The sequence below is a fragment of the Oncorhynchus clarkii genome, chromosome 14, assembly GCF_045791955.1.
Source record: "Oncorhynchus clarkii lewisi isolate Uvic-CL-2024 chromosome 14, UVic_Ocla_1.0, whole genome shotgun sequence".
In the NCBI taxonomy this organism is placed as follows: domain Eukaryota; kingdom Metazoa; phylum Chordata; class Actinopteri; order Salmoniformes; family Salmonidae; genus Oncorhynchus; species Oncorhynchus clarkii.
The window spans coordinates 27,196,276-27,222,618 of record NC_092160.1 but is presented as its reverse complement, the minus strand read 5'-3'; the positions used below and the strand labels follow the sequence as shown (position 1 = coordinate 27,222,618).

The 26,343-nt window shown below is 42.3% G+C and overlaps 1 protein-coding gene across 2 annotated transcripts in view; it reads right to left on the bottom strand.

The window, feature by feature from the left end:
• The window catches only part of LOC139366480 (glutamate receptor, ionotropic, AMPA 1a), a 181,134-nt gene that overhangs the window by 110,701 nt on the left and 44,090 nt on the right, over positions 1-26,343 (bottom strand). For both annotated transcript variants that reach the window (XM_071103992.1, XM_071103991.1), the window contains exon 3: positions 7,460-7,699. In XM_071103992.1, the coding sequence (XP_070960093.1) occupies positions 7,460-7,699 (240 nt within the window). The remainder of the gene's footprint in view (positions 1-7,459; positions 7,700-26,343) is intronic.

The window sequence follows — 26,343 nt, the reverse complement described above, 5'->3', positions numbered from 1 at the left end:
GGACAGCAGAGAACTCCATAGACGGAGCTTCTGCTTTCAGGACCATGGTCAACTCCTCTGTTTCAGAGTGGTTTGTTTCAGGACAACTAACCACTCATGGTCAACTCCTCTATTTCAAGGTCTAGTTTCAGGACCATGGTCAACTCCTCAGACAGAAACTGACTGTTCTAACTTTTTCTTCTCAACCTTCTGTTGTCGTGGTGTGATTCCAGGACCATGGCCAGCTTCCTAGAGCTCAATCTCACAATCTGCAGTCTGCACCCCTTTTCCACAAGAACACACACAATTATTATAGTCAAAGTAAAACCTGTTTGCCCCCTACTCCCTGAAATGGAACAAGGAGGTTGAATCGGAAACACAAATCTGAGTCTGCACACCATGAAAAGAACGCTCATAAGAACTAATTATGGAATCTGTCCCTCAAAATAACTAATAATGGAATCTGGCCCTCATAAGAACTAATAACGGAATCTGGCCCTCAAAATAACTAATAATGGAATCTGGCCCTCATAAGATCTAGTAATGGAATCTGTCCCACATAAGAACTAATAATGGAATCTGGCCCTCATAAGAACTAATAATGGAATCTGGCCCTCAACATAACTAATAATGGAATCTGTCCCTCAAAATAACTAATAATGGAATCTGGCCCTCATGTGAACTAATAATGGAATCTGGCCCTCATGTGAACTAATAATGGAATCTGGCGTTCATAAGAGCTAATAATGGAATCTGGCCCTCAAAATAACTAATAATGGAATCTGGCCCTCATAAGAACTAATAATGGAATCTGGCCCTCATAAGAACTAATAATGGAATCTGGTCCTCATAAGTACTAATAATGGAATCTGGCCTTCAAAATAACTAATAATGGAATCTGGCCCTCATAAGAACTAATAATGGAATCTGGTCCTCATAAGTACTAATAATGGAATCTGGCCCTCATAAGAACTAATAATGGAATCTGGTCCTCATAAGTACTAATAATGGAATCTGGCCTTCAAAATAACTAATAATGGAATCTGGCCCTCATAAGAACTAATAATGGAATCTGGTCCTCATAAGAACTAATAATGGAATCTGGCGTTCATAAGAACTAATAATGGAATCTGGCCCTCATAAGAACTAATAATGGAATCTGGCCATAAAAATAATTAATAATGGAATCTGGCCCTCATAAGAACTATTAATGGAATCTGGCCCTCAAAATAACTAATAATGGAATCTGGTCCTCATAAGTACTAATAATGGAATCTGGCCCTCAAAATAACTAATAATGGAATCTGGCCCTCATAAGAACTAATAATGGAATCTGGCCCTCATAAGAACTAATAATGGAATCTGGCCTTCAAAAAAACTAATAATGGAATCTGGCCCTCATAAGAACTAATAATGGAATCTGGCCCTCATAAGAACTAATAATGGAATCTGGCCTTCAAAAAAACTAATAATGGAATCTGGCCCTCATAAGAACTAATAATGGAATCTGGTCCTCATAAGTACTAATAATGGAATCTGGTCCTCATAAGTACTAATAATGGAATCTGGCCTTCAAAAAAACTAATAATGGAATCTGGCCCTCATAAGAACTTATAATGGAATCTGGCCCTCATAAGAACTAATAATGGAATCTGGCCCTCATAAGAACTAATAATGGAATCTGGCCTTCAAAAAAAACTAATAATGGAATCTGGCCTTCATAAGAACTAATAATGGAATCTGGCCCTCATGTGAACTAATAATGGAATCTGGCCTTCAAAAAAACTAATAATGGAATCTGGCCCTCATAAGAACTAATCATGGAATCTGGCCCTCATAAGAACTAATAATGTGTGAATATTGTTTATGAGGGTGTTAATGGACGTGAACATTTCTTTTCACCGTTTCCAGGCATCTGAAAATAAAAAGAGACACACTTTAGAAGTTAACGGCTGTTGCTCAGTAACACATCTACACAGATGTTATCTGGGGAGAAAATAGTTTTAAAATCCCTGCGACTGCAAGAAAATGGCAACACTCAGAGATTTATCTTTATGTTCACTCTGTGCATACCAAATCCCTATTCCCTTTATTGTGCACTTCTTTAGGAAATAAAGTGCCATTTGGAAATAAGGTGCAATTTGAGACACAGACTTTCCAGTTAAAGCGCTTAAAAAAGTAATATTTATAAAGAGAAGCTCTAAATGTATCTGTGATGGAAGATGGTAATATGAAGACGGATGTGCTCAAAATCAACAAAGATGCTTCTTGTGTCAAGGGGCTGAAATGTGTGCAACAATAAATACCTGCATGAACACAATGACCAATGCAAGCATTCACACACACACACACACACACACACACACACACACACACACACACACACACACACACACACACACACACACACACACACACACACACACACACACACACACACACACACCTGCATAAATGTATGGATACCTTAATCTCTCCCCCAGGCATTCAACTTTAATCCTCATTCAGGCCTGCATAGCAATGGATGGTGACTCCCAGACCAGTCTACCAAAGAGACAGCCCTGCTGGGGGACTAAACACAGACTGCTATAATCTACACTGACAAAGGTGCCTGTCTGTATACCTCTATTTAGCCTTGTGATAGGGAACAAAGTGCCATCGACAACGGCCTGAAGACACACAGCTGCACAGGCACACACATACACACACACACACAAACGCACACACGCACGCATGCAAGCACACACACACACTATAACCGAACAAACACCAATTTTTCTTACAGGCTTAAAATAACCCTTTGGACAAGGCAGCTGGAGAATAGTATCCAGGCAACAGGAGGCAATATGGATGATGATATGGATTCCAGAACTCTCCATCCCACCGCTCAATTACGCATGCACACACACACACACACACACACACACACACACACACACACACACACACACACACACACACACACACACACACACACACGCCAACACACAAACAGCAGGGTTAATGGCAATGCAGTCCCTCACTGACCGATAAAGGGATCATGGGAGATAAAAACATCACTGGGACATGCATGGCGCTCTAGCTATCATGGCTTCTATGAATCACAAGGATCAGTCCTCTGTGTGAAACCCCCTCTGTCATAGTCCTGTTGTGTGTCCAGACAGACTGACAGAGTGACAGTTTATCAAGGTCTCACAGTTGTCATTAAACTAGCTTTATTTCAGAGAGTGTAACATCACTCAGCAGTCACAGCACACACAAAGAGACATGCACGCACGCAAACAAGAATGCATACACACACAAATACATAAACACGTAGGCATGCACACACACACTGCCAGTGTATGCAGAGTTTAGTGTAGCTTGACAGTTATGCTCTGAAACACACAACACCTGAGACAGATGGCACAGCATTATGGGTAGGCTACAGCTGATTGGCTGGGAGGGGAGTATGGGAGGAGGGGAGGGGAGGTGAAAAGAGGGGAGAGACCGGGAGGAGAGGAGGGGAGAGGAGGCGAGAGACTGGGAGGAGAGGAGGCGAGAGACTGGGAGGAGAGGAGGGGAGAGGAGGGGAGGGAAGGCGAGAGACTGGGAGGAGAGGAGGAGAGAAGAGGTGAGAGACTGGGAGGAGAGGAGGGGATAAACTGGTAGGAGAGGAGGGGAGAGGAGGGGAGAGACTGGGAAGAGAGGAGTGGAGAGAAGGGGAGAGAGTGGGAGACTGGGAGGAGAGGGGGGGAGAAACTGGGGGGATGGGAGAGGAGGGGAGAGACAGGGAGGAGAGGAGTGGAGAGATGGGGAGAGACTGGGAGGAGAGGAGGGGAGATGAGGGGAGAGACTGGGAGGAGAGGAGGGGAGAGACTGGGAGGAGAGGGGGGGAGACTGGGAGGAGTGGAGGGGAGAGGAGCGGAGAAACTGGGAGTAGAGGAGGGGAGAGACTGGGGGGATAGGAGTGGAGAGAAGGGGAGAGACTGGGAGGAGGGGAGAGACTGGGAGGAGAGGAGGGGAGAGACTGGGAGGAGTGGAGGGGAGAGGAGGGGAGAAACTGGGAGTAGAGGGGAGAGACTGGGAGGATAGGAGGGGAGAGGAGGGGAGAGACTGGGAGGAGAGGAGGGGAGAGACTGGGAGGAGAGGAGGGGAGAGACTGGGAGGAGAGGAGGGGAGAGACTAGGAGAGGAGGGGAGAGACTAAGAGGAGAGGAGGGGAGAGACTGGGAGGAGAGGAGTGGAGAGACTAGGAGGGGAGGAGGGGAGAGACTAGGAGGAGAGGAGGGGAGAGACTAGGAGGAGAGGAGAGGAGAGACTGGGAGGAGAGGAGTGGAGAGACTAGGAGGGGAGGAGGGGAGAGACTAGGAGGAAAGGAGGGGAGAGACTGGGAGGAGAGGAGGGGAGAGACTAGGAGGAGTGGAGGGGAGCGACTGGGAGGAGAGGGGGGGAGAGACTAAGAGGACAGGAGGGGAGAGACTGGGAGGAGAGGAGGGAAGAGAAAGGGAGGAGAGGAGGGGAGAGACTGGGAGGAGAGGAGGGGAGAGACTGGGAGGAGAGGAGGGGAGAGACTAGGAGGAGAGGAGGGGAGAGACTAGGAGGAGAGGAGGGGAGAGACTGGGAGGAGAGGAGGGTAGAGACTAGGAGGAGAGGAGGGGAGCGACTAGGAGGGGAGGAGGGGAGAGACTGGGAAGAGAGGAGGGGAGAGACTGGGAGGAGAGGAGGGGAGAGACTGGGAGGAGAGGAGGGGAGACACCTGGTGTGGACAGGAGGGGAGAGACTGGCAGGAGAGGAGGGTAGGGGAGAGGAGGGGAGAGACTGGGAGGAGAGGAGAGGACACCTGGTGTGGACAGGAGGGGAGAGACTGGCAGGAGAGGAGGGGAGGGGAGAGGAAGGGAGAGGAGGGGAGAGACTGGGAGGAGAGGAGAGGACACCTGGTGTGGACAGGAGGGGAGAGACTGGCAGGAGAGGAGGGGAGGGGAGAGGAGGGGAGAGGAGGGGAGAGACTAGGAGGAGAGGAGTGGACACCTGGTGTGGACAGGAGGGGAGAGACTGGCAGGAGAGGAGGGGAGGGGAGAGGAGGGGAGAGACTGGGAGGAGAGGAGAGGACACCTGGTGTGGACAGGAGGGGAGAGGAGGGGAGGGGAGAGGAGGGGAGAGGAGGGGAGAGACTGGGAGGAGAGGAGAGGACACCTGGTGTGGACAGGAGGGGAGAGACTGGCAGGAGAGGAGGGGAGGGGAGAGGAAGGGAGAGGAGGGGAGAGACTGGGAGGAGAGGAGAGGACACCTGGTGTGGACAGGAGGGGAGAGACTGGCAGGAGAGGAGGGGAGGGGAGAGGAGGGGAGAGGAGGGGAGAGACTAGGAGGAGAGGAGTGGACACCTGGTGTGGACAGGAGGGGAGAGACTGGCAGGAGAGGAGGGGAGGGGAGAGGAGGGGAGAGACTGGGAGGAGAGGAGAGGACACCTGGTGTGGACAGGAGGGGAGAGGAGGGGAGGGGAGAGGAGGGGAGAGGAGGGGAGAGACTGGGAGGAGAGGAGAGGACACCTGGTGTGGACAGGTGCGTCATTTTTTCTCTGTTTTTTTTTGTACCGACAGAAAATGAAGCAGCTGAAACGTGTTTGCTTTCCTCTTGCTGACATACAAGTATGCTTTTCAAATACCCTGACAAAATGAGAGCGTTAGAGATATTCAACACTCTCCTACTCCTTGTGTGATAAATCATTGTGTCTGTGTGTCTTTGTGTGTGTTGTCTGTCCATGGACAGGTGTTTCCTAGAGCCGTGGCTGAAAAGGCTTTTCACTGTGAAAGGACACAATGGCTACTCCTTACCCCTCCACTGTCACCATGGCAATCAGTGAATGACTAATTGTGGTTGGTATGACAACTGATGTCTTGCACAAGACAGGACCTGTGAGAGGTGTGTGTGTGTGCAGGAAGTATTTATTGTGTACGTGTTTACGTGTGCGCGTGCAACACTCACGCAGTAGTACATGTACGTGCGTAAGTACGTTTGTGTGTGTGTGTGTGTGTGTGTGTGTGTGTGTGTGTGTGTAACGTTCTCTAACGTGCAGATTTTACAGGCTCATGTTCCATTTCTAAAGCTATTCCTGACACTCACCTGGAACGTCATACCCTGTGCCCCAGCGATCCTACCAAACCTCCAGCAACTCCCCCGTATATTAGCCTGGATAGTCAGCTGAAAATCACTCTGTTTCACTACCGTGTCACTTGGTCTCCTTGACAACCTTGACAAACCAGCCAGTGGTTGTGTTTTACAGTAATGTCGTGGTCCTCTGTAGCTCAGTTGGTAGAGCATGGCGCTTGCAATGCCAGGATAGACGGTTCGATTCCCGGGACCACAAGAATGTATGACTGTAAGTGTCTGCTACCGTGCATTAGGAAAGTATTTAGACCCCCTTGATATTTTGTTACGTTACAGCCTTGTTCTAAAATAGATTCAAATGTTTTTTTCCCTCATCAGTCTACACACAAAACCCCACAAAGCAAAAACAGATTTTTAGACATTTTAGCAAATATACACACTACCGTTCAAAAGCTTGGGGTCATTTAGAAATGTCATTTTTTTTGAAGGAAAAGTTCATTTGTTGTCTATTAAATTAACATCAAAATGATCAGAAATGTTAATGTTGTAAATTAATATTGTAGCTGGAAACAGCAGATTTTTTATGGAATATCTACATAGGCATACAGAGGCCCATTATCAGCAACCATCACTCCTGTGTTCCAATGGCACGTTGTGTTAGCTAATCCAAGTTTATAATTTTAAAAGGCTAATTGATCATTAGAAAACCCTTTTGCAATTATGTTAGCACAGCTGAAAACTGTTGTTCTGATTAAAGAAGCAATAAAACTGACCTTTAGACTAGTTAAGTATCTGGACCATCAGCATTTGTGGGTTCGATTACAGGCTCAAAATGGCCAGAAACAAATAACTTTCTTCTGAAACTCGTCAGTCTATTCTTGTTCTGAGAAATGAAGGCTATTCAATGCGAGAAATTGCCAAGAAACTGAAGATCAAAACACCAGTCTCAATGTCAACAGTGAAGAGGCGACTCTGGGATGCTGGACTTTTTATAAATTTGCACACATTTTTTAAAACCTGTTTTTTTCTGGGTATTGTGTTTAGATTGATGAGGGGGAAAAAACATCTAATCAATTTTAGAATAAGGCTATATCGTAACAAAATATGGAAAAAGTCAAGGGGTCTGAATACTTACTGAATGCACTGTAAATGGAACATGTTCCGTGTTGTCTTATATTTGTGCATTATTGTGAAGTTGATATAGTCTTTTCACACTATAGGGCCGACCAGAACCGTACTGAGCAGGCAATTATATTTTCTTTTACATTGTGCTTTTGAGCATGGTCCCAGCAATTATGTTGGAAGAATAACCAGGCCGACCCAGTACAGCTATTCTTTCACATGCAGACACTATTCAGAGAACACATCATTTGACCTTTGACCCCTCTACTCACCAGAGTCAGAACTGTACATGTAGACGAACTTGGTCCATCCGTAGTGGTCTATGACCCCCACCAGAGTGTCCTGTAGCTCGGGTCTCAGCTGGATCACAAACTGGTTGGCCGTCTCGATGGGGAAGGAAGGCGTGACAAAACACACGTGCAGCGCCCCGCAGAACGACATCAGCATGTTGACCGTCTTCCTGTCGTAGAGGCCAATGATAGCATAGACACCTTTAGAGAACTGGGAACAGACTGGGGGCAAGGAGAGTGGGGAGAGGGAGGGGGAGAGGGAGGGGGAGAGGGAAGACGGAGAGAGAGAGGAAGGGGGAGAGGGAGGGGGAGGAGAGTGGTAAGATGGAGAGAGAGAGGAAAGGGGAGAGGGAAGGGGAGGAGAGTGGGAAGATGGAGAGAGCGAGGAAGGGGAGAGGGAGGAAAGGAGAGAGGGAGAGAGAAGAAGAGGGGTGGGGGAGAGGAAGAGGGGCGGGGGGAGCGGAAGAGGGGGAGGGGGAGAAAAGAGATGACATTGTTGACTTTCTGGCATTTAGGTTCACATTCTGAAGACCTGTCGATTGAAAACATAATGTTACATTGCGAGATAAATTCTGCACAGATTAGGGTAACTGTACATTTTAAGTACCATGATAGACTGTCTATATGTAGCATGATGGGCTTTCTATTTACTGTGAGAAGTGGAAGATGGAGGGATAGACAGATGTGGAAAAGAAAGGTGAGAAATGGACATGAGAGGTTAATCAATGCATCCTCTGGGTTCCACTGACATATCAATGACAGCAGTACTCATGATTCCTATGTCACATACTTTTCTCTCTTTTTTGTCTCTCTCTCTCTCTCTCTCTCTCTCTCTCTCTCTCTCCTGCTGACTTGTTCTCTCTCTCTCTTCTCTCTCTCTCCCTCTCATTCCCTGGTCTGCCACTGCCTCCCGTTGAGCCAAAATGGCCTCCATCTGTTTTGATCCTGTTACCTTCATTTTCGTTCTTACTCTCATTTCACTGCACTACGACACATATCTCTTCCTTTCTTTTCACTGCACCACAAGACATATCTATTCCTCTCTTTTCACTGCACTACAACACATATCTCTTCCTCTCTTTTCACTGCACTACAACACATATCTCTTCCTCTCTTTTCACTGCACCACAACACATATCTCTTCCTCTCTTTTCACTGCACTACAACACATATCTCTTCCTCTCTTTTCACTGCACCACAAGACATATCTCTTCCTCTCTTTTCACTGCACTACAACACATATCTCTTCCTCTCTTTTCACTGCACTAAAACACATATCTCTTCCTCTCTTTTCACTGCACCACAAGACATATCACTTCCTCTCTTTTCACTGCACTACAACACATATCTCTTCCTCTCTTTTCACTGCACCACAAGACATATCACTTCCTCTCTTTTCACTGCACTACAACACATATCTCTTCCTCTCTTTTCACTGCACCACAAGACATATCTCTTCCTCTCTTTTCACTGCACCACAAGACATATCCCTTTCTCTCTTTTCACTGCACCACAAGACATATCTCTTCCTCTCTTTTCACTGCACCACAACACATCTCTGCATCTCATCTATGCTCTCTGCTCTGGCAGTGTGCTGCTCTCTTTTCCCTCTCAGGTCTGGTCTGCTCTGGCCTTTGCTGGTCTGGGGCTGGGTTATTTTCTGCTACGTCTTGTCTGTGGGTGGTCCAGGCCTCATGTTTCTCTGTATTCACCCAACAGATTGAGGCTCCAGCATGTTCAGCCTGTTCAAAGCACAGGGCCAGATTACAGTGAGGGGAGGGGCAGAGGGGAGGAAGGGGAGGGGCCGAGGGAAGGGAGGGGAGGGGCCGAGGGGAGAGGCAGAGGAGGGAGGGAGGGAGGGAGGGAGGGAGGGAGGGAGGGAGGGAGGGAGGGAGGGAGGGAGGGAGGGAGGGAGGGAGGGAGGGACAGGCAAATACAGTCGCTGCCCAATAGGCCTGCCCCACCGCAGAAAAACAGCATTCTCCAGGCCACGTGTGTGTGTGTGTGTTTGTGTGTGTGTGTGTCTTCCATATGTATGGTGACTCACCCTACGTAGAGCGCTCCCTGAAATAGACTAGCCTACTTGCACCTCGCCACTCAGAAATTGTACAATTGTAACAGACGACTCCCATGGTCACCCTCTGAAAAAGTACACGTGAAACTCTGCTATTAATAATTAACCCATGGAAACCTTGATTTCACCATTTAACCATTCACACTCTTCAGCTCTTCTGGCATGATGACCTGATACCCCTGGTATGATAAGTAATCATTATTCATATGATCAGTGGTCTTCTGCCTGAGTCTGCTGCTCCAGTTATAGGGATCACCAAACCATTAGAGACAGCAGCACCAGTACAGTACCAAACCCTTAGAGACAGCAGGACCAGTACAGTACCAAACCCTTAGAGACAGCAGGACCAGTACAGTACCAAACCCTTAGAGACAGCAGGACAGGTACCAAACCCATAGAGACAGCAGGACAAGTACCAAACCCTTAGAGACAGCAGGACCAGTACAGTACCAAACCCTTACAGACAGCAGGACCAATACAGTACCAAACCCTTAGAGACAGCAGGACCAGTACAGTACCACACCCTTAGAGACAGCAGGACCAATACAGTACCAAACACTTAGAGACAGCAGGACCAATACAGTACCAAACCCTTAGAGACAGCAGGACCAGTACAGTACCAAACCCTTACAGACAGCAGGACCAGTACAGTACCAAACCCTTACAGACAGCAGGACCAGTACAGTACCAAACCCTTAGAGACAGCAGGACCAGTACAGTACCAAACCCTTACAGACAGCAGGACCAATACAGTACCAAAAACTTAGAGACAGCAGGACCAATACAGTACCAAAGCCTTAGAGACAGCAGGACCAGTACAGTACCAAACCCTTACAGACAGCAGGACCAGTACAGTACCAAACCCTTAGAGACAGCAGGACCAGTACAGTACCAAAAACTTAGAGACAGCAGGACCAGTACAGTACCAAACCCTTAGAGACAGCAGGACAGGTACCAAACCCTTAGAGACAGCAGGACCAATACAGTACCAAACACTTAGAGACAGCAGGACCAATACAGTACCAAACCCTTAGAGACAGCAGGACCAATACAGTACCAAACCCTTAGAGACAGCAGGACCAATACCAAACCCTTAGAGACAGCAGGACCAGTACAGTACCAAACCCTTAGAGACAGCAGGACCAATACAGTACCAAACCCTTAGAGACAGCAGGACCAGTACAGTGCCAAACCCTTAGAGACAGCAGGACCAATACAGTACCAAACCCTTAGAGACAGCAGGACCAGTACAGTACCAAACCCTTAGAGACAGCAGGACCAGTACAGTACCAAACCCTTAGAGACAGCAGGACCAGTACAGTGCCAAACCCTTAGAGACAGCAGGACCAGTACAGTACCAAACCCTTAGAGACAGCAGGACCAATACAGTACCAAACCCTTAGAGACAGCAGGACCAGTACAGTGCCAAACCCTTAGAGACAGCAGGACCAGTACAGTACCAAACCCTTAGAGACAGCAGGACCAATACAGTACCAAACCCTTACAGACAGCAGGACCAATACAGTACCAAACCCTTAGAGACAGCAGGACCAGTACAGTACCAAACCCTTAGAGACAGCAGGACCAATACTGTACCAAACCCTTAGAGACAGCAGGACCAGGATAATACCAAACCCTTAGAGACAGCAGGACCAGTACAGTACCAAACCCTTAGAGACAGCAGGACCAGTACAGTACCAAACCCTTACAGACAGCAGGACCAGTACAGTACCAAACCCTTAGAGACAGCAGGACCAGTACAGTACCAAACCCTTAGAGACAGCAGGACCAGTACAGTACCACACCGTTAGAGACAGCAGGACCAGTACAGTACCAAACCCTTAGAGACAGCAGGACCAGTACAGTACCAAACACTGAGAGACAGCAGCACCAGTACAGTACCAAACCCTTACAGACAGCAGGACCAATACAGTACCAAACCCTTAGAGACAGCAGGACCAGTACAGTACCAAACCCTTAGAGACAGCAGCACCAGGACTAGTACCGTATCACACCCTTCTCCTCCCTCATTACCCAGTGTTCCTCTGACAGGGAGAACACTGCTAAGTGTCAGAGCAGGCCCTGGCTGTGTGTATGTCCTGTTAGTGTAACTCTGGGTGGAGGATGACAGGAAGGGTCAGAGACTCAGAGACCCACAGAGTTACTAAAGACCCTTAACATCTGTCTACTCTGTCTGGCACACCTCCTCTCCTCTCCTCTCCTCTCCTCTCCTCTCCTCTCCTTTCTTCTCCTCTCCTCCACCCCTCGATCATGCACTCCCCTCCACTCATTTTGTCTCCTCTTCTCTACCTCTCAATCATCCTCCTCTCCTCTCCTCTGCCCTCCTCTCATCTCCTTTCCTCACCTCTCCTCTGCCCTCCCATCCCCTCCTCTCCTCTACTCTACGCTCCTCACCTCTCCTCTGCCCTCCTCTCCTATCCTCTCCTCTCCTCTCCTCTCCTTTACTCTACTCTCCTCTCCTCACCTCTCCTTTTGTTCCACCTCTCAGTCCCTGCTGAGGATAGTTCTACACCCCATGAGGTCTTTCATCTTCTGTATGGTAAAGCATGCTGATAGAGAATAATCTGTCTCAGTGGAGATGATTACCATAGAATCCTAAAGTACGGAATACAGAGCGGTGGGAATGACTGTTTATACCATTGAACCCAAAGATCAGTGAGAATACTGTATTATACCATTGAACCAGAAGAAACGTGGAAGAAAAAGTTCACAGTTCTCCACTCCAGAAGTGAACAGTGGAGTGTTTTACCATAGTAGATTAAAGAGAACAGTGGAGTATTATACCATAGTAGAGTACAGAGAACAGTGGAGTGTTATACCATAGTAGAGTACTGAGAAAAGTGGAGTATTGTACTATAGTAGAGTACAGAGAACAGTGGAGTGTTATACCATAGTAGAGTACAGAGAACAGTGGAGTGTTATACCATAGTAGAGTACAGAGAAAAGTGGAGTATTATACTATAGTAGAGTACAGAGAACAGTGGAGAGTTATACCATAGTAGAGTACAGAGAACAGTGGAGTGTTATACCATAGTAGAGTACAGAGAACAGTGGAGTGTTATACCATAGTAGAGTACAGAGAACAGTGGAGTGTTATACTATAGTAGAATACAGAGAACAGTGGAGTGTTATACTATAGTAGAGTACAGAGAACAGTGGAGTGTTATACCATAGTAGAGTACAGAGAACAGTGGAGTGTTATACTATAGTAGAGTACAGAGAACAGTGGAGTGTTATACTATAGTAGAGTACAGAGAACAGTGGAGTGTTATACTATAGTAGAGTACAGAGAACAGTGGAGTGTTATACCATAGTAGAGTACAGAGAACAGTGGAGTGTTATACCATAGTAGGTTAAAGAGAACAGTGGAGTATTACACTATAGTAGAGTACAGAGAACAGTGGAGTATTGTACTATAGTAGAGTACAGAGAACAGTGGAGTGTTATACCATAGTAGAGTACAGAGAACAGTGGAGTGTTATACCATAGTAGAGTACAGAGAACAGTGGAGTGTTATACCATAGTAGTGTACAGAGAACAGTGGAGTGTTTTACCATAGTAGATTAAAGAGAACAGTGGAGTATTATACCATAGTAGAGTACAGAGAACAGTGGAGTGTTATACCATAGTAGAGTACAGAGAAAAGTGGAGTATTATACTATAGTAGAGTACAGAGAACAGTGGAGAGTTATACCATAGTAGAGTACAGAGAACAGTGGAGTGTTATACCATAGTAGAGTACAGAGAACAGTGGAGTGTTATACCATAGTAGAGTACAGAGAACAGTGGAGTGTTATACTATAGTAGAGTACAGAGAACAGTGGAGTGTTATACTATAGTAGAGTACAGAGAACAGTGGAGTGTTATACCATAGTAGAGTACAGAGAACAGTGGAGTGTTATACTATAGTAGAGTACAGAGAACAGTGGAGTGTTATACTATAGTAGAGTACAGAGAACAGTGGAGTGTTATACTATAGTAGAGTACAGAGAACAGTGGAGTGTTATACCATAGTAGAGTACAGAGAACAGTGGAGTGTTATACCATAGTAGATTAAAGAGAACAGTGGAGTATTACACTATAGTAGAGTACAGAGAACAGTGGAGTGTTATACCATAGTAGAGTACAGAGAACAGTGGGGTATTATACTATAGTAGAGTACAGAGAACAGTGGAGTGTAATACCATAGTATATTAAAGAGAACAGTGGAGTATTACACTATAGTAGAGTACAGAGAACAGTGGAGTGTTATACCATAGTAGAGTAAAGAGAACAGTGGAGTGTTATACCATAGTAGAGTACAGAGAACAGTGGAGTGTTATACCATAGTAGAGTACAGAGAACAGTGGAGTGTTATACCATAGTAGAGTACAGAGAACAGTGGAGTGTTATACCATAGTAGAGTACAGAGAACAGTGGAGTATTATACCATAGTAGAGTACAGAGAACAGTGGAGTGTTATACCATAGTAGAGTACAGAGAACAGTGGAGTGTTATACCATAGTAGAGTACAGAGAAAAGTGGAGTATTATACTATAGTAGAGTACAGAGAACAGTGGAGTGGTATACCATAGTAGAGTACAGAGAACAGTGGAGTGTTATACCATAGTAGAGTACAGAGAACAGTGGAGTGTTTTACCATAGTAGATTACAGAGAACAGTGGAGTATTATACCATAGTATAGAACAGAGAACAGTGGAGTGTTATACCATAGTAGAGTACAGAGAACAGTGGAGTGTTATACCATAGTAGAGTACAGAGAACAGTGGAGTGTTATACCATAGTAGAGTACAGAGAACAGTGGAGTGTTTTACCATAGTAGATTAAAGAGAACAGTGGAGTATTATACCATAGTAGAGTACAGAGAACAGTGGAGTGTTATACCATAGTAGAGTACAGAGAAAAGTGGAGTATTATACTATAGTAGAGTACAGAGAACAGTGGAGTGTTATACCATAGTAGAGTACAGAGAACAGTGGAGTGTTATACCATAGTAGAGTACAGAGAACAGTGGAGTGTTATACCATAGTAGAGTACAGAGAACAGTGGAGTGTTATACTATAGTAGAGTACAGAGAACAGTGGAGTGTTATACTATAGTAGAGTACAGAGAACAGTGGAGTGTTATACCATAGTAGAGTACAGAGAACAGTGGAGTGTTATACTATAGTAGAGTACAGAGAACAGTGGAGTGTTATACTATAGTAGAGTACAGAGAACAGTGGAGTGTTATACCATAGTAGAGTACAGAGAACAGTGGAGTGTTATACCATAGTAGATTAAAGAGAACAGTGGAGTATTACACTATAGTAGAGTACAGAGAACAGTGGAGTGTTATACCATAGTAGAGTACAGAGAACAGTGGAGTATTATACTCTAGTAGAGTACAGAGAACAGTGGAGTGTTATACCATAGTATATTAAAGAGAACAGTGGAGTATTACACTATAGTAGAGTACAGAGAACAGTGGAGTGTTATACCATAGTAGAGTAAAGAGAACAGTGGAGTGTTATACCATAGTAGAGTACAGAGAACAGTGGAGTATTATACTATAGTAGAGCAAAGAGAACAGTGGAGTGTTATACCATAGTAGAGTACAGAGAACAGTGGAGTATTATACCATAGTAGAGTAAAGAGAACAGTGGAGTGTTATACCATAGTAGAGTACAGAGAACAGTGTAGTGTTATACCATAGTAGAGTACAGAGAACAGTGGAGTATTATACCATAGTAGAGTACAGAGAACAGTGTAGTGTTATACTATAGTAGAGTAAGAGAACAGTGGAGTATTACACTATAGTAGAGTAAAGAGAACAGTGGAGTGTTATACCATAGTAGAGTACAGAGAACAGTGGAGTATTATACCATAGTAGAGTACAGAGAACAGTGTAGTGTTATACTATAGTAGAGTACAGAGAACAGTGGAGTATTATACTATAGTAGAGTACAGAGAACAGTGGAGTGTTACACCATAGAGTAAGAGAACAGTGGAGTGTTATACCATAGTAGAGTACAGAGAACAGTGGAGCATTACACTATAGTAGAGTAAAGAGAACAGTGGAGTATTATAATATAGTAGAGTACAGAGAACAGTGGAGTATTGTACTATAGTAGAGTACAGAGAACAGTGGAGTATTATACTATAGTAGAGTACAGAGAACAGTGGAGTATTATACTATATTAGAGCAAAGAGAACAGTGGAGTGTTATACCATAGTAGAGTACAGAGAACAGTGGAGTATTATACCATAGTAGAGTACAGAGAACAGTGGAGTGTTATACCACAGTAGAGTACAGAGAACAGTGGAGTGTTATACCATAGTAGAGTACAGAGAACAGTGTAGTGTTATACCATAGTAGAGTACAGAGAACAGTGGAGTATTATACCATAGTAGAGTACAGAGAACAGTGTAGTGTTATACTATAGTAGAGTAAGAGAACAGTGGAATATTACACTATAGTAGAGTAAAGAGAACAGTGGAGTGTTATACCATAGTAGAGTACAGAGAACAGTGGAGTATTATACCATAGTAGAGTACAGAGAACAGTGTAGTGTTATACTATAGTAGAGTACAGAGAACAGTGGAGTATTATACTATAGTAGAGTACAGAGAACAGTGGAGTGTTACACCATAGAGTAAGAGAACAGTGGAGTGTTATACCATAGTAGAGTACAGAGAACAGTGGAGCATTACACTATAGTAGAGTAAAGAGAACAGTGGAGTATTATAATATAGTAGAGTACAGAGAACAGTGGAGTATTGTACTATAGTAGAGTACAGAGAACAGTGGAGTATTATACTATAGTAGAGTACAGAGAACAGTGGAGTATTATACTATATTAGAGCAAAGAGAACAGTGGAGTGTTATACCATAGTAGAGTACAGAGAACAGTGGAGTATTATACCATAGTAGAGTACAGAGAACAGTGGAGTGTTATACCACAGTAGAGTACAGAGAACAGTGTAGTGTTATACTATAGTAGAGTACAGAGAACAGTGGAGTATTATACCATAGTAGAGTACAGAGAACAGTGGAGTATTATACCATAGTAGAGTACAGAGAACAGTGGAGTGGTATACCAAAGAGTAAGAGAACAGTGGAGTATTATACCATAGTAGAGTAAAGAGAACAGTGGAGTGTTATACTATAGTAGATTAAAGAGAACAGTGGAGTATTATACCATAGAGTAAGAGAACAGTGGAGTGGTATACCATAGTAGAGTAAGAGAACAGTGGAGTGGTATACCAAAGAGTAAGAGAACAGTGGAGTGTTATACCATAGTAGAGTACAGAGAACAGTGGAGTGTTATACCATAGTAGAGTACAGAGAACAGTGGAGTGTTATACCATAGTAGAGTACAGAGAACAGTGGAGTGTTATACTATAGTAGAGTACAGAGAACAGTGGAGTGTTATACTATAGTAGAGTACAGAGAACAGTGGAGTGTTATACCATAGTAGAGTACAGAGAACAGTGGAGTGTTATACTATAGTAGAGTACAGAGAACAGTGGAGTGTTATACTATAGTAGAGTACAGAGAACAGTGGAGTGTTATACCATAGTAGAGTACAGAGAACAGTGGAGTGTTATACTATAGTAGAGTAAAGAGAACAGTGGAGTGTTATACTATAGTAGAGTACAGAGAACAGTGGAGTGTTATACCATAGTAGAGTACAGAGAACAGTGGAGTGCTATACCATAGTAGATTAAAGAGAACAGTGGAGTATTACACTATAGTAGAGTACAGAGAACAGTGGAGTGTTATACCATAGTAGAGTACAGAGAACAGTGGAGTATTATACTATAGTAGAGTACAGAGAACAGTGGAGTGTTATACCATAGTAGATTAAAGAGAACAGTGGAGTTTTACACTATAGTAGAGTACAGAGAACAGTGGAGTGTTATACCATAGTAGAGTACAGAGAACAGTGGAGTGTTATACCATAGTAGAGTACAGAGAACAGTGGAGTGTTATACCATAGTAGAGTACAGAGAACAGTGGAGTGTTATACCATAGTAGAGTACAGAGAAAAGTGGAGTATTATACTATAGTAGAGTACAGAGAACAGTGGAGTGGTATACCATAGTAGAGTACAGAGAACAGTGGAGTGTTATACCATAGTAGAGTACAGAGAACAGTGGAGTGTTTTACCATAGTAGATTACAGAGAACAGTGGAGTATTATACCATAGTAGAGAACAGAGAACAGTGGAGTGTTATACCATAGTAGAGTACAGAGAACAGTGGAGTGTTATACCATAGTAGAGTACAGAGAACAGTGGAGTGTTATACCATAGTAGAGTACAGAGAACAGTGGAGTGTTTTACCATAGTAGATTAAAGAGAACAGTGGAGTATTATACCATAGTAGAGTACAGAGAACAGTGGAGTGTTATACCATAGTAGAGTACAGAGAAAAGTGGAGTATTATACTATAGTAGAGTACAGAGAACAGTGGAGTGTTATACCATAGTAGAGTACAGAGAACAGTGGAGTGTTATACCATAGTAGAGTACAGAGAACAGTGGAGTGTTATACCATAGTAGAGTACAGAGAACAGTGGAGTGTTATACTATAGTAGAGTACAGAGAACAGTGGAGTGTTATACTATAGTAGAGTACAGAGAACAGTGGAGTGTTATACCATAGTAGAGTACAGAGAACAGTGGAGTGTTATACTATAGTAGAGTACAGAGAACAGTGGAGTGTTATACTATAGTAGAGTACAGAGAACAGTGGAGTGTTATACCATAGTAGAGTACAGAGAACAGTGGAGTGTTATACCATAGTAGATTAAAGAGAACAGTGGAGTATTACACTATAGTAGAGTACAGAGAACAGTGGAGTGTTATACCATAGTAGAGTACAGAGAACAGTGGAGTATTATACTCTAGTAGAGTACAGAGAACAGTGGAGTGTTATACCATAGTATATTAAAGAGAACAGTGGAGTATTACACTATAGTAGAGTACAGAGAACAGTGGAGTGTTATACCATAGTAGAGTAAAGAGAACAGTGGAGTGTTATACCATAGTAGAGTACAGAGAACAGTGGAGTATTATACTATAGTAGAGCAAAGAGAACAGTGGAGTGTTATACCATAGTAGAGTACAGAGAACAGTGGAGTATTATACCATAGTAGAGTAAAGAGAACAGTGGAGTGTTATACCATAGTAGAGTACAGAGAACAGTGTAGTGTTATACCATAGTAGAGTACAGAGAACAGTGGAGTATTATACCATAGTAGAGTACAGAGAACAGTGTAGTGTCATACTATAGTAGAGTAAGAGAACAGTGGAGTATTACACTATAGTAGAGTAAAGAGAACAGTGGAGTGTTATACCATAGTAGAGTACAGAGAACAGTGGAGTATTATACCATAGTAGAGTACAGAGAACAGTGTAGTGTTATACTATAGTAGAGTACAGAGAACAGTGGAGTATTATACTATAGTAGAGTACAGAGAACAGTGGAGTGTTACACCATAGAGTAAGAGAACAGTGGAGTGTTATACCATAGTAGAGTACAGAGAACAGTGGAGCATTACACTATAGTAGAGTAAAGAGAACAGTGGAGTATTATAATATAGTAGAGTACAGAGAACAGTGGAGTATTGTACTATAGTAGAGTACAGAGAACAGTGGAGTATTATACTATAGTAGAGTACAGAGAACAGTGGAGTATTATACTATATTAGAGCAAAGAGAACAGTGGAGTGTTATACCATAGTAGAGTACAGAGAACAGTGGAGTATTATACCATAGTAGAGTACAGAGAACAGTGGAGTGTTATACCACAGTAGAGTACAGAGAACAGTGGAGTGTTATACCATAGTAGAGTACAGAGAACAGTGTAGTGTTATACCATAGTAGAGTACAGAGAACAGTGGAGTATTATACCATAGTAGAGTACAGAGAACAGTGTAGTGTTATACTATAGTAGAGTAAGAGAACAGTGGAGTATTACACTATAGTAGAGTAAAGAGAACAGTGGAGTGTTATACCATAGTAGAGTACAGAGAACAGTGGAGTATTATACCATAGTAGAGTACAGAGAACAGTGTAGTGTTATACTATAGTAGAGTACAGAGAACAGTGGAGTATTATACTATAGTAGAGTACAGAGAACAGTGGAGTATTATAATATAGTAGAGTACAGAGAACAGTGGAGTATTGTACTATAGTAGAGTACAGAGAACAGTGGAGTATTATACTATAGTAGAGTACAGAGAACAGTGGAGTATTATACTATATTAGAGCAAAGAGAACAGTGGAGTGTTATACCATAGTAGAGTACAGAGAACAGTGGAGTATTATACCATAGTAGAGTACAGAGAACAGTGGAGTGTTATACCATAGTAGAGTACAGAGAACAGTGGAGTGTTATACCACAGAGTAAAGAGAACAGTGGAGTGTTATACCATAGTAGAGTACAGAGAACAGTGGAGCATTACACTATAGTAGAGTAAAGAGAACAGTGGAGTATTATAATATAGTAGAGTACAGAGAACAGTGGAGTATTGTACTATAGTAGAGTACAGAGAACAGTGGAGTATTATACTATAGTAGAGTACAGAGAACAGTGGAGTATTATACTATATTAGAGCAAAGAGAACAGTGGAGTGTTATACCATAGTAGAGTACAGAGAACAGTGGAGTATTATACCATAGTAGAGTACAGAGAACAGTGGAGTGTTATACCACAGTAGAGTACAGAGAACAGTGTAGTGTTATACTATAGTAGAGTACAGAGAACAGTGGAGTATTATACCATAGTAGAGTACAGAGAACAGTGGAGTATTATACCATAGTAGAGTACAGAGAACAGTGGAGTGGTATACCAAAGAGTAAGAGAACAGTGGAGTATTATACCATAGTAGAGTAAAGAGAACAGTGGAGTGTTATACTATAGTAGATTAAAGAGAACAGTGGAGTATTATACCATAGAGTAAGAGAACAGTGGAGTGGTATACCATAGTAGAGTAAGAGAACAGTGGAGTGGTATACCAAAGAGTAAGAGAACAGTGGAGTGTTATACCATAGTAGAGTACAGAGAAAAGTGGAGTATTATACTATAGTAGAGTACAGAGAACAGTGGAGTGTTATACCATAGTAGAGTACAGAGAACAGTGGAGTGTTATACCATAGTAGAGTACAGAGAACAGTGGAGTGTTATACCATAGTAGAGTACAGAGAACAGTGGAGTGTTATACTATAGTAGAGTACAGAGAACAGTGGAGTGTTATACTATAGTAGAGTACAGAGAACAGTGGAGTGTTATACCATAGTAGAGTACAGAGAACAGTGGAGTGTTATACTATAGTAGAGTACAGAGAACAGTGGAGTGTTATACTATAGTAGAGTACAGAGAACAGTGGAGTGTTATACCATAGTAGAGTACAGAGAACAGTGGAGTGCTATACCATAGTAGATTAAAGAGAACAGTGGAGTATTACACTATAGTAGAGTACAGAGAACAGTGGAGTGTTATACCATAGTAGAGTACAGAGAACAGTGGAGTATTATACTATAGTAGAGTACAGAGAACAGTGGAGTGTTATACCATAGTAGATTAAAGAGAACAGTGGAGTTTTACACTATAGTAGAGTACAGAGAACAGTGGAGTGTTATACCATAGTAGAGTAAAGAGAACAGTGGAGTGTTATACCATAGTAGAGTACAGAGAACAGTGGAGTGTTATACCATAGTAGAGTACAGAGAACAGTGGAGTGTTATACCATAGTAGAGTACAGAGAACAGTGGAGTGTTATACCATAGTAGAGTACAGAGAACAGTGGAGTGTTATACCACAGAGTAAAGAGAACAGTGGAGTGTTATACCATAGTAGAGTACAGAGAACAGTGGAGTATTATACCATAGTAGAGTACAGAGAACAGTTGAGTGTTATACCATAGTAGAGTACAGAGAACAGTGGAGTATTATACTATAGTAGAGCAAAGAGAACAGTGGAGTGTTATACCATAGTAGAGTACAGAGAACAGTGGAGTGTTATACCATAGTAGAGTACAGAGAACAGTGGAGTATTATACTATAGTAGAGTACAGAGAACAGTGGAGTGTTATACCATAGTAGAGTACAGAGAACAGTGTAGTGTTATACCATAGTAGAGTACAGAGAACAGTGGAGTATTATACCATAGTAGAGTACAGAGAACAGTGTAGCGTTATACTATAGTAGAGTAAGAGAACAGTGGAGTATTACACTATAGTAGAGTAAAGAGAACAGTGGAGTGTTATAACATAGTAGAGTACAGAGAACAGTGGAGTGTTATACCATAGTAGAGTACAGAGAACAGTGGAGTAGTATACCATAGTAGAGTACAGAGAACAGTGTAGTGTTATACTATAGTAGAGTACAGAGAACAGTGGAGTATTATACTATAGTAGAGTACAGAGAACAGTGGAGTGTTACACCATAGAGTAAGAGAACAGTGGAGTGTTATACCATAGTAGAGTACAGAGAACAGTGGAGTATTACACTATAGTAGAGTAAAGAGAACAGTGGAGTATTATAATATAGTAGAGTACAGAGAACAGTGGAGTATTATACTACAGTAGAGTACAGAGAACAGTGGAGTATTATACTATAGTAGATTACAGAGAACAGTGGAGTATTATACTATATTAGAGCAAAGAGAACAGTGGAGTGTTATACCATAGTAGAGTACAGAGAACAGTGGAGTATTATACCATAGTAGAGTACAGAGAACAGTGGAGTGTTATACCACAGTAGAGTACAGAGAACAGTGGAGTGTTATACCATAGTAGAGTACAGAGAACAGTGGAGTATTATACCATAGTAGAGTACAGAGAACAGTGGAGTGTTATACTATAGTAGATTAAAGAGAACAGTGTAGTGTTATACTATAGTAGAGTACAGAGAACAGTGGAGTATTATACTATATTAGAGCAAAGAGAACAGTGGAGTGTTATACCATAGTAGAGTACAGGGAACAGTGGAGTATTATACCATAGTAGAGTACAGAGAACAGTGTAGTGTTATACTATAGTAGAGTACAGAGAACAGTGTAGTGTTATACTATAGTAGAGTACAGAGAACAGTGGAGTGTTATACTATAGTAGAGTACAGAGAACAGTGGAGTATTATACCATAGTAGAGTACAGAGAACAGTGGAGTGGTATACCAAAGAGTAAGAGAACAGTGGAGTATTATACCATAGTAGAGTACAGAGAACAGTGGAGTGTTATACCACAGTAGAGTACAGAGAACAGTGTAGTGTTATACTATAGTAGAGTACAGAGAACAGTGGAGTATTATACCATAGTAGAGTACAGAGAACAGTGGAGTATTATACCATAGTAGAGTACAGAGAACAGTGGAGTGGTATACCAAAGAGTAAGAGAACAGTGGAGTATTATACCATAGAGTAAGAGAACAGTGGAGTGGTATACCATAGTAGAGTAAGAGAACAGTGGAGTGGTATACCAAAGAGTAAGAGAACAGTGGAGTGTTATACCATAGTAGAGTACAGAGAAAAGTGGAGTATTATACTATAGTAGAGTACAGAGAACAGTGGAGTGTTATACCATAGTAGAGTACAGAGAACAGTGGAGTGTTATACCATAGTAGAGTACAGAGAACAGTGGAGTGTTATACCATAGTAGAGTACAGAGAACAGTGGAGTGTTATACTATAGTAGAGTACAGAGAACAGTGGAGTGTTATACTATAGTAGAGTACAGAGAACAGTGGAGTGTTATACCATAGTAGAGTACAGAGAACAGTGGAGTGTTATACTATAGTAGAGTACAGAGAACAGTGGAGTGTTATACTATAGTAGAGTACAGAGAACAGTGGAGTGTTATACCATAGTAGAGTACAGAGAACAGTGGAGTGCTATACCATAGTAGATTAAAGAGAACAGTGGAGTATTACACTATAGTAGAGTACAGAGAACAGTGGAGTGTTATACCATAGTAGAGTACAGAGAACAGTGGAGTATTATACTATAGTAGAGTACAGAGAACAGTGGAGTGTTATACCATAGTAGATTAAAGAGAACAGTGGAGTTTTACACTATAGTAGAGTACAGAGAACAGTGGAGTGTTATACCATAGTAGAGTAAAGAGAACAGTGGAGTGTTATACCATAGTAGAGTACAGAGAACAGTGGAGTGTTATACCATAGTAGAGTACAGAGAACAGTGGAGTGTTATACCATAGTAGAGTACAGAGAACAGTGGAGTGTTATACCATAGTAGAGTACAGAGAACAGTGGAGTGTTATACCACAGAGTAAAGAGAACAGTGGAGTGTTATACCATAGTAGAGTACAGAGAACAGTGGAGTATTATACTATAGTAGAGCAAAGAGAACAGTGGAGTGTTATACCATAGTAGAGTACAGAGAACAGTGGAGTATTATACCATAGTAGAGTAAAGAGAACAGTGGAGTGTTATACCATAGTAGAGTACAGAGAACAGTGTAGTGTTATACCATAGTAGAGTACAGAGAACAGTGGAGTGTCATACCATAGTAGAGTACATAGAACAGTGGAGTATTATACTATAGTAGAGCAAAGAGAACAGTGGAGTGTTATACCATAGTAGAGTACAGAGAACAGTGGAGTGTTATACCATAGTAGAGTACAGAGAACAGTGGAGTATTATACTATAGTAGAGTACAGAGAACAGTGGAGTGTTATACCATAGTAGAGTACAGAGAACAGTGTAGTGTTATACCATAGTAGAGTACAGAGAACAGTGGAGTATTATACTATAGTAGAGCAAAGAGAACAGTGGAGTGTTATACCATAGTAGAGTACAGAGAACAGTGGAGTGTTATACCATAGTAGAGTACAGAGAACAGTGGAGTATTATACTATAGTAGAGTACAGAGAACAGTGGAGTGTTATACCATAGTAGAGTACAGAGAACAGTGGAGTAGTATACCATAGTAGAGTACAGAGAACAGTGTAGTGTTATACTATAGTAGAGTACAGAGAACAGTGGAGTATTATACTATAGTAGAGTACAGAGAACAGTGGAGTGTTACACCATAGAGTAAGAGAACAGTGGAGTGTTATACCATAGTAGAGTACAGAGAACAGTGGAGTATTACACTATAGTAGAGTAAAGAGAACAGTGGAGTATTATAATATAGTAGAGTACAGAGAACAGTGGAGTATTATACTATAGTAGAGTACAGAGAACAGTGGAGTATTATACTATAGTAGATTACAGAGAACAGTGGAGTATTATACTATATTAGAGCAAAGAGAACAGTGGAGTGTTATACTATAGTAGAGTACAGAGAACAGTGGAGTGTTATACCATAGTAGAGTACAGAGAACAGTGGAGTGTTATACTATAGTAGAGTACAGAGAACAGTGGAGTGTTATACTATAGTAGAGTACAGAGAACAGTGGAGTGTTATACCATAGTAGAGTACAGAGAACAGTGGAGTGCTATACCATAGTAGATTAAAGAGAACAGTGGAGTATTACACTATAGTAGAGTACAGAGAACAGTGGAGTGTTATACCATAGTAGAGTACAGAGAACAGTGGAGTATTATACTATAGTAGAGTACAGAGAACAGTGGAGTGTTATACCATAGTAGATTAAAGAGAACAGTGGAGTTTTACACTATAGTAGAGTACAGAGAACAGTGGAGTGTTATACCATAGTAGAGTAAAGAGAACAGTGGAGTGTTATACCATAGTAGAGTACAGAGAACAGTGGAGTGTTATACCATAGTAGAGTACAGAGAACAGTGGAGTGTTATACCATAGTAGAGTACAGAGAACAGTGGAGTGTTATACCATAGTAGAGTACAGAGAACAGTGGAGTGTTATACCACAGAGTAAAGAGAACAGTGGAGTGTTATACCATAGTAGAGTACAGAGAACAGTGGAGTATTATACTATAGTAGAGCAAAGAGAACAGTGGAGTGTTATACCATAGTAGAGTACAGAGAACAGTGGAGTATTATACCATAGTAGAGTAAAGAGAACAGTGGAGTGTTATACCATAGTAGAGTACAGAGAACAGTGTAGTGTTATACCATAGTAGAGTACAGAGAACAGTGGAGTGTTATACCATAGTAGAGTACAGAGAACAGTGGAGTATTATACTATAGTAGAGCAAAGAGAACAGTGGAGTGTTATACCATAGTAGAGTACAGAGAACAGTGGAGTGTTATACCATAGTAGAGTACAGAGAACAGTGGAGTATTATACTATAGTAGAGTACAGAGAACAGTGGAGTGTTATACCATAGTAGAGTACAGAGAACAGTGTAGTGTTATACCATAGTAGAGTACAGAGAACAGTGGAGTATTATACTATAGTAGAGCAAAGAGAACAGTGGAGTGTTATACCATAGTAGAGTACAGAGAACAGTGGAGTGTTATACCATAGTAGAGTACAGAGAACAGTGGAGTATTATACTATAGTAGAGTACAGAGAACAGTGGAGTGTTATACCATAGTAGAGTACAGAGAACAGTGGAGTAGTATACCATAGTAGAGTACAGAGAACAGTGTAGTGTTATACTATAGTAGAGTACAGAGAACAGTGGAGTATTATACTATAGTAGAGTACAGAGAACAGTGGAGTGTTACACCATAGAGTAAGAGAACAGTGGAGTGTTATACCATAGTAGAGTACAGAGAACAGTGGAGTATTACACTATAGTAGAGTAAAGAGAACAGTGGAGTATTATAATATAGTAGAGTACAGAGAACAGTGGAGTATTATACTATAGTAGAGTACAGAGAACAGTGGAGTATTATACT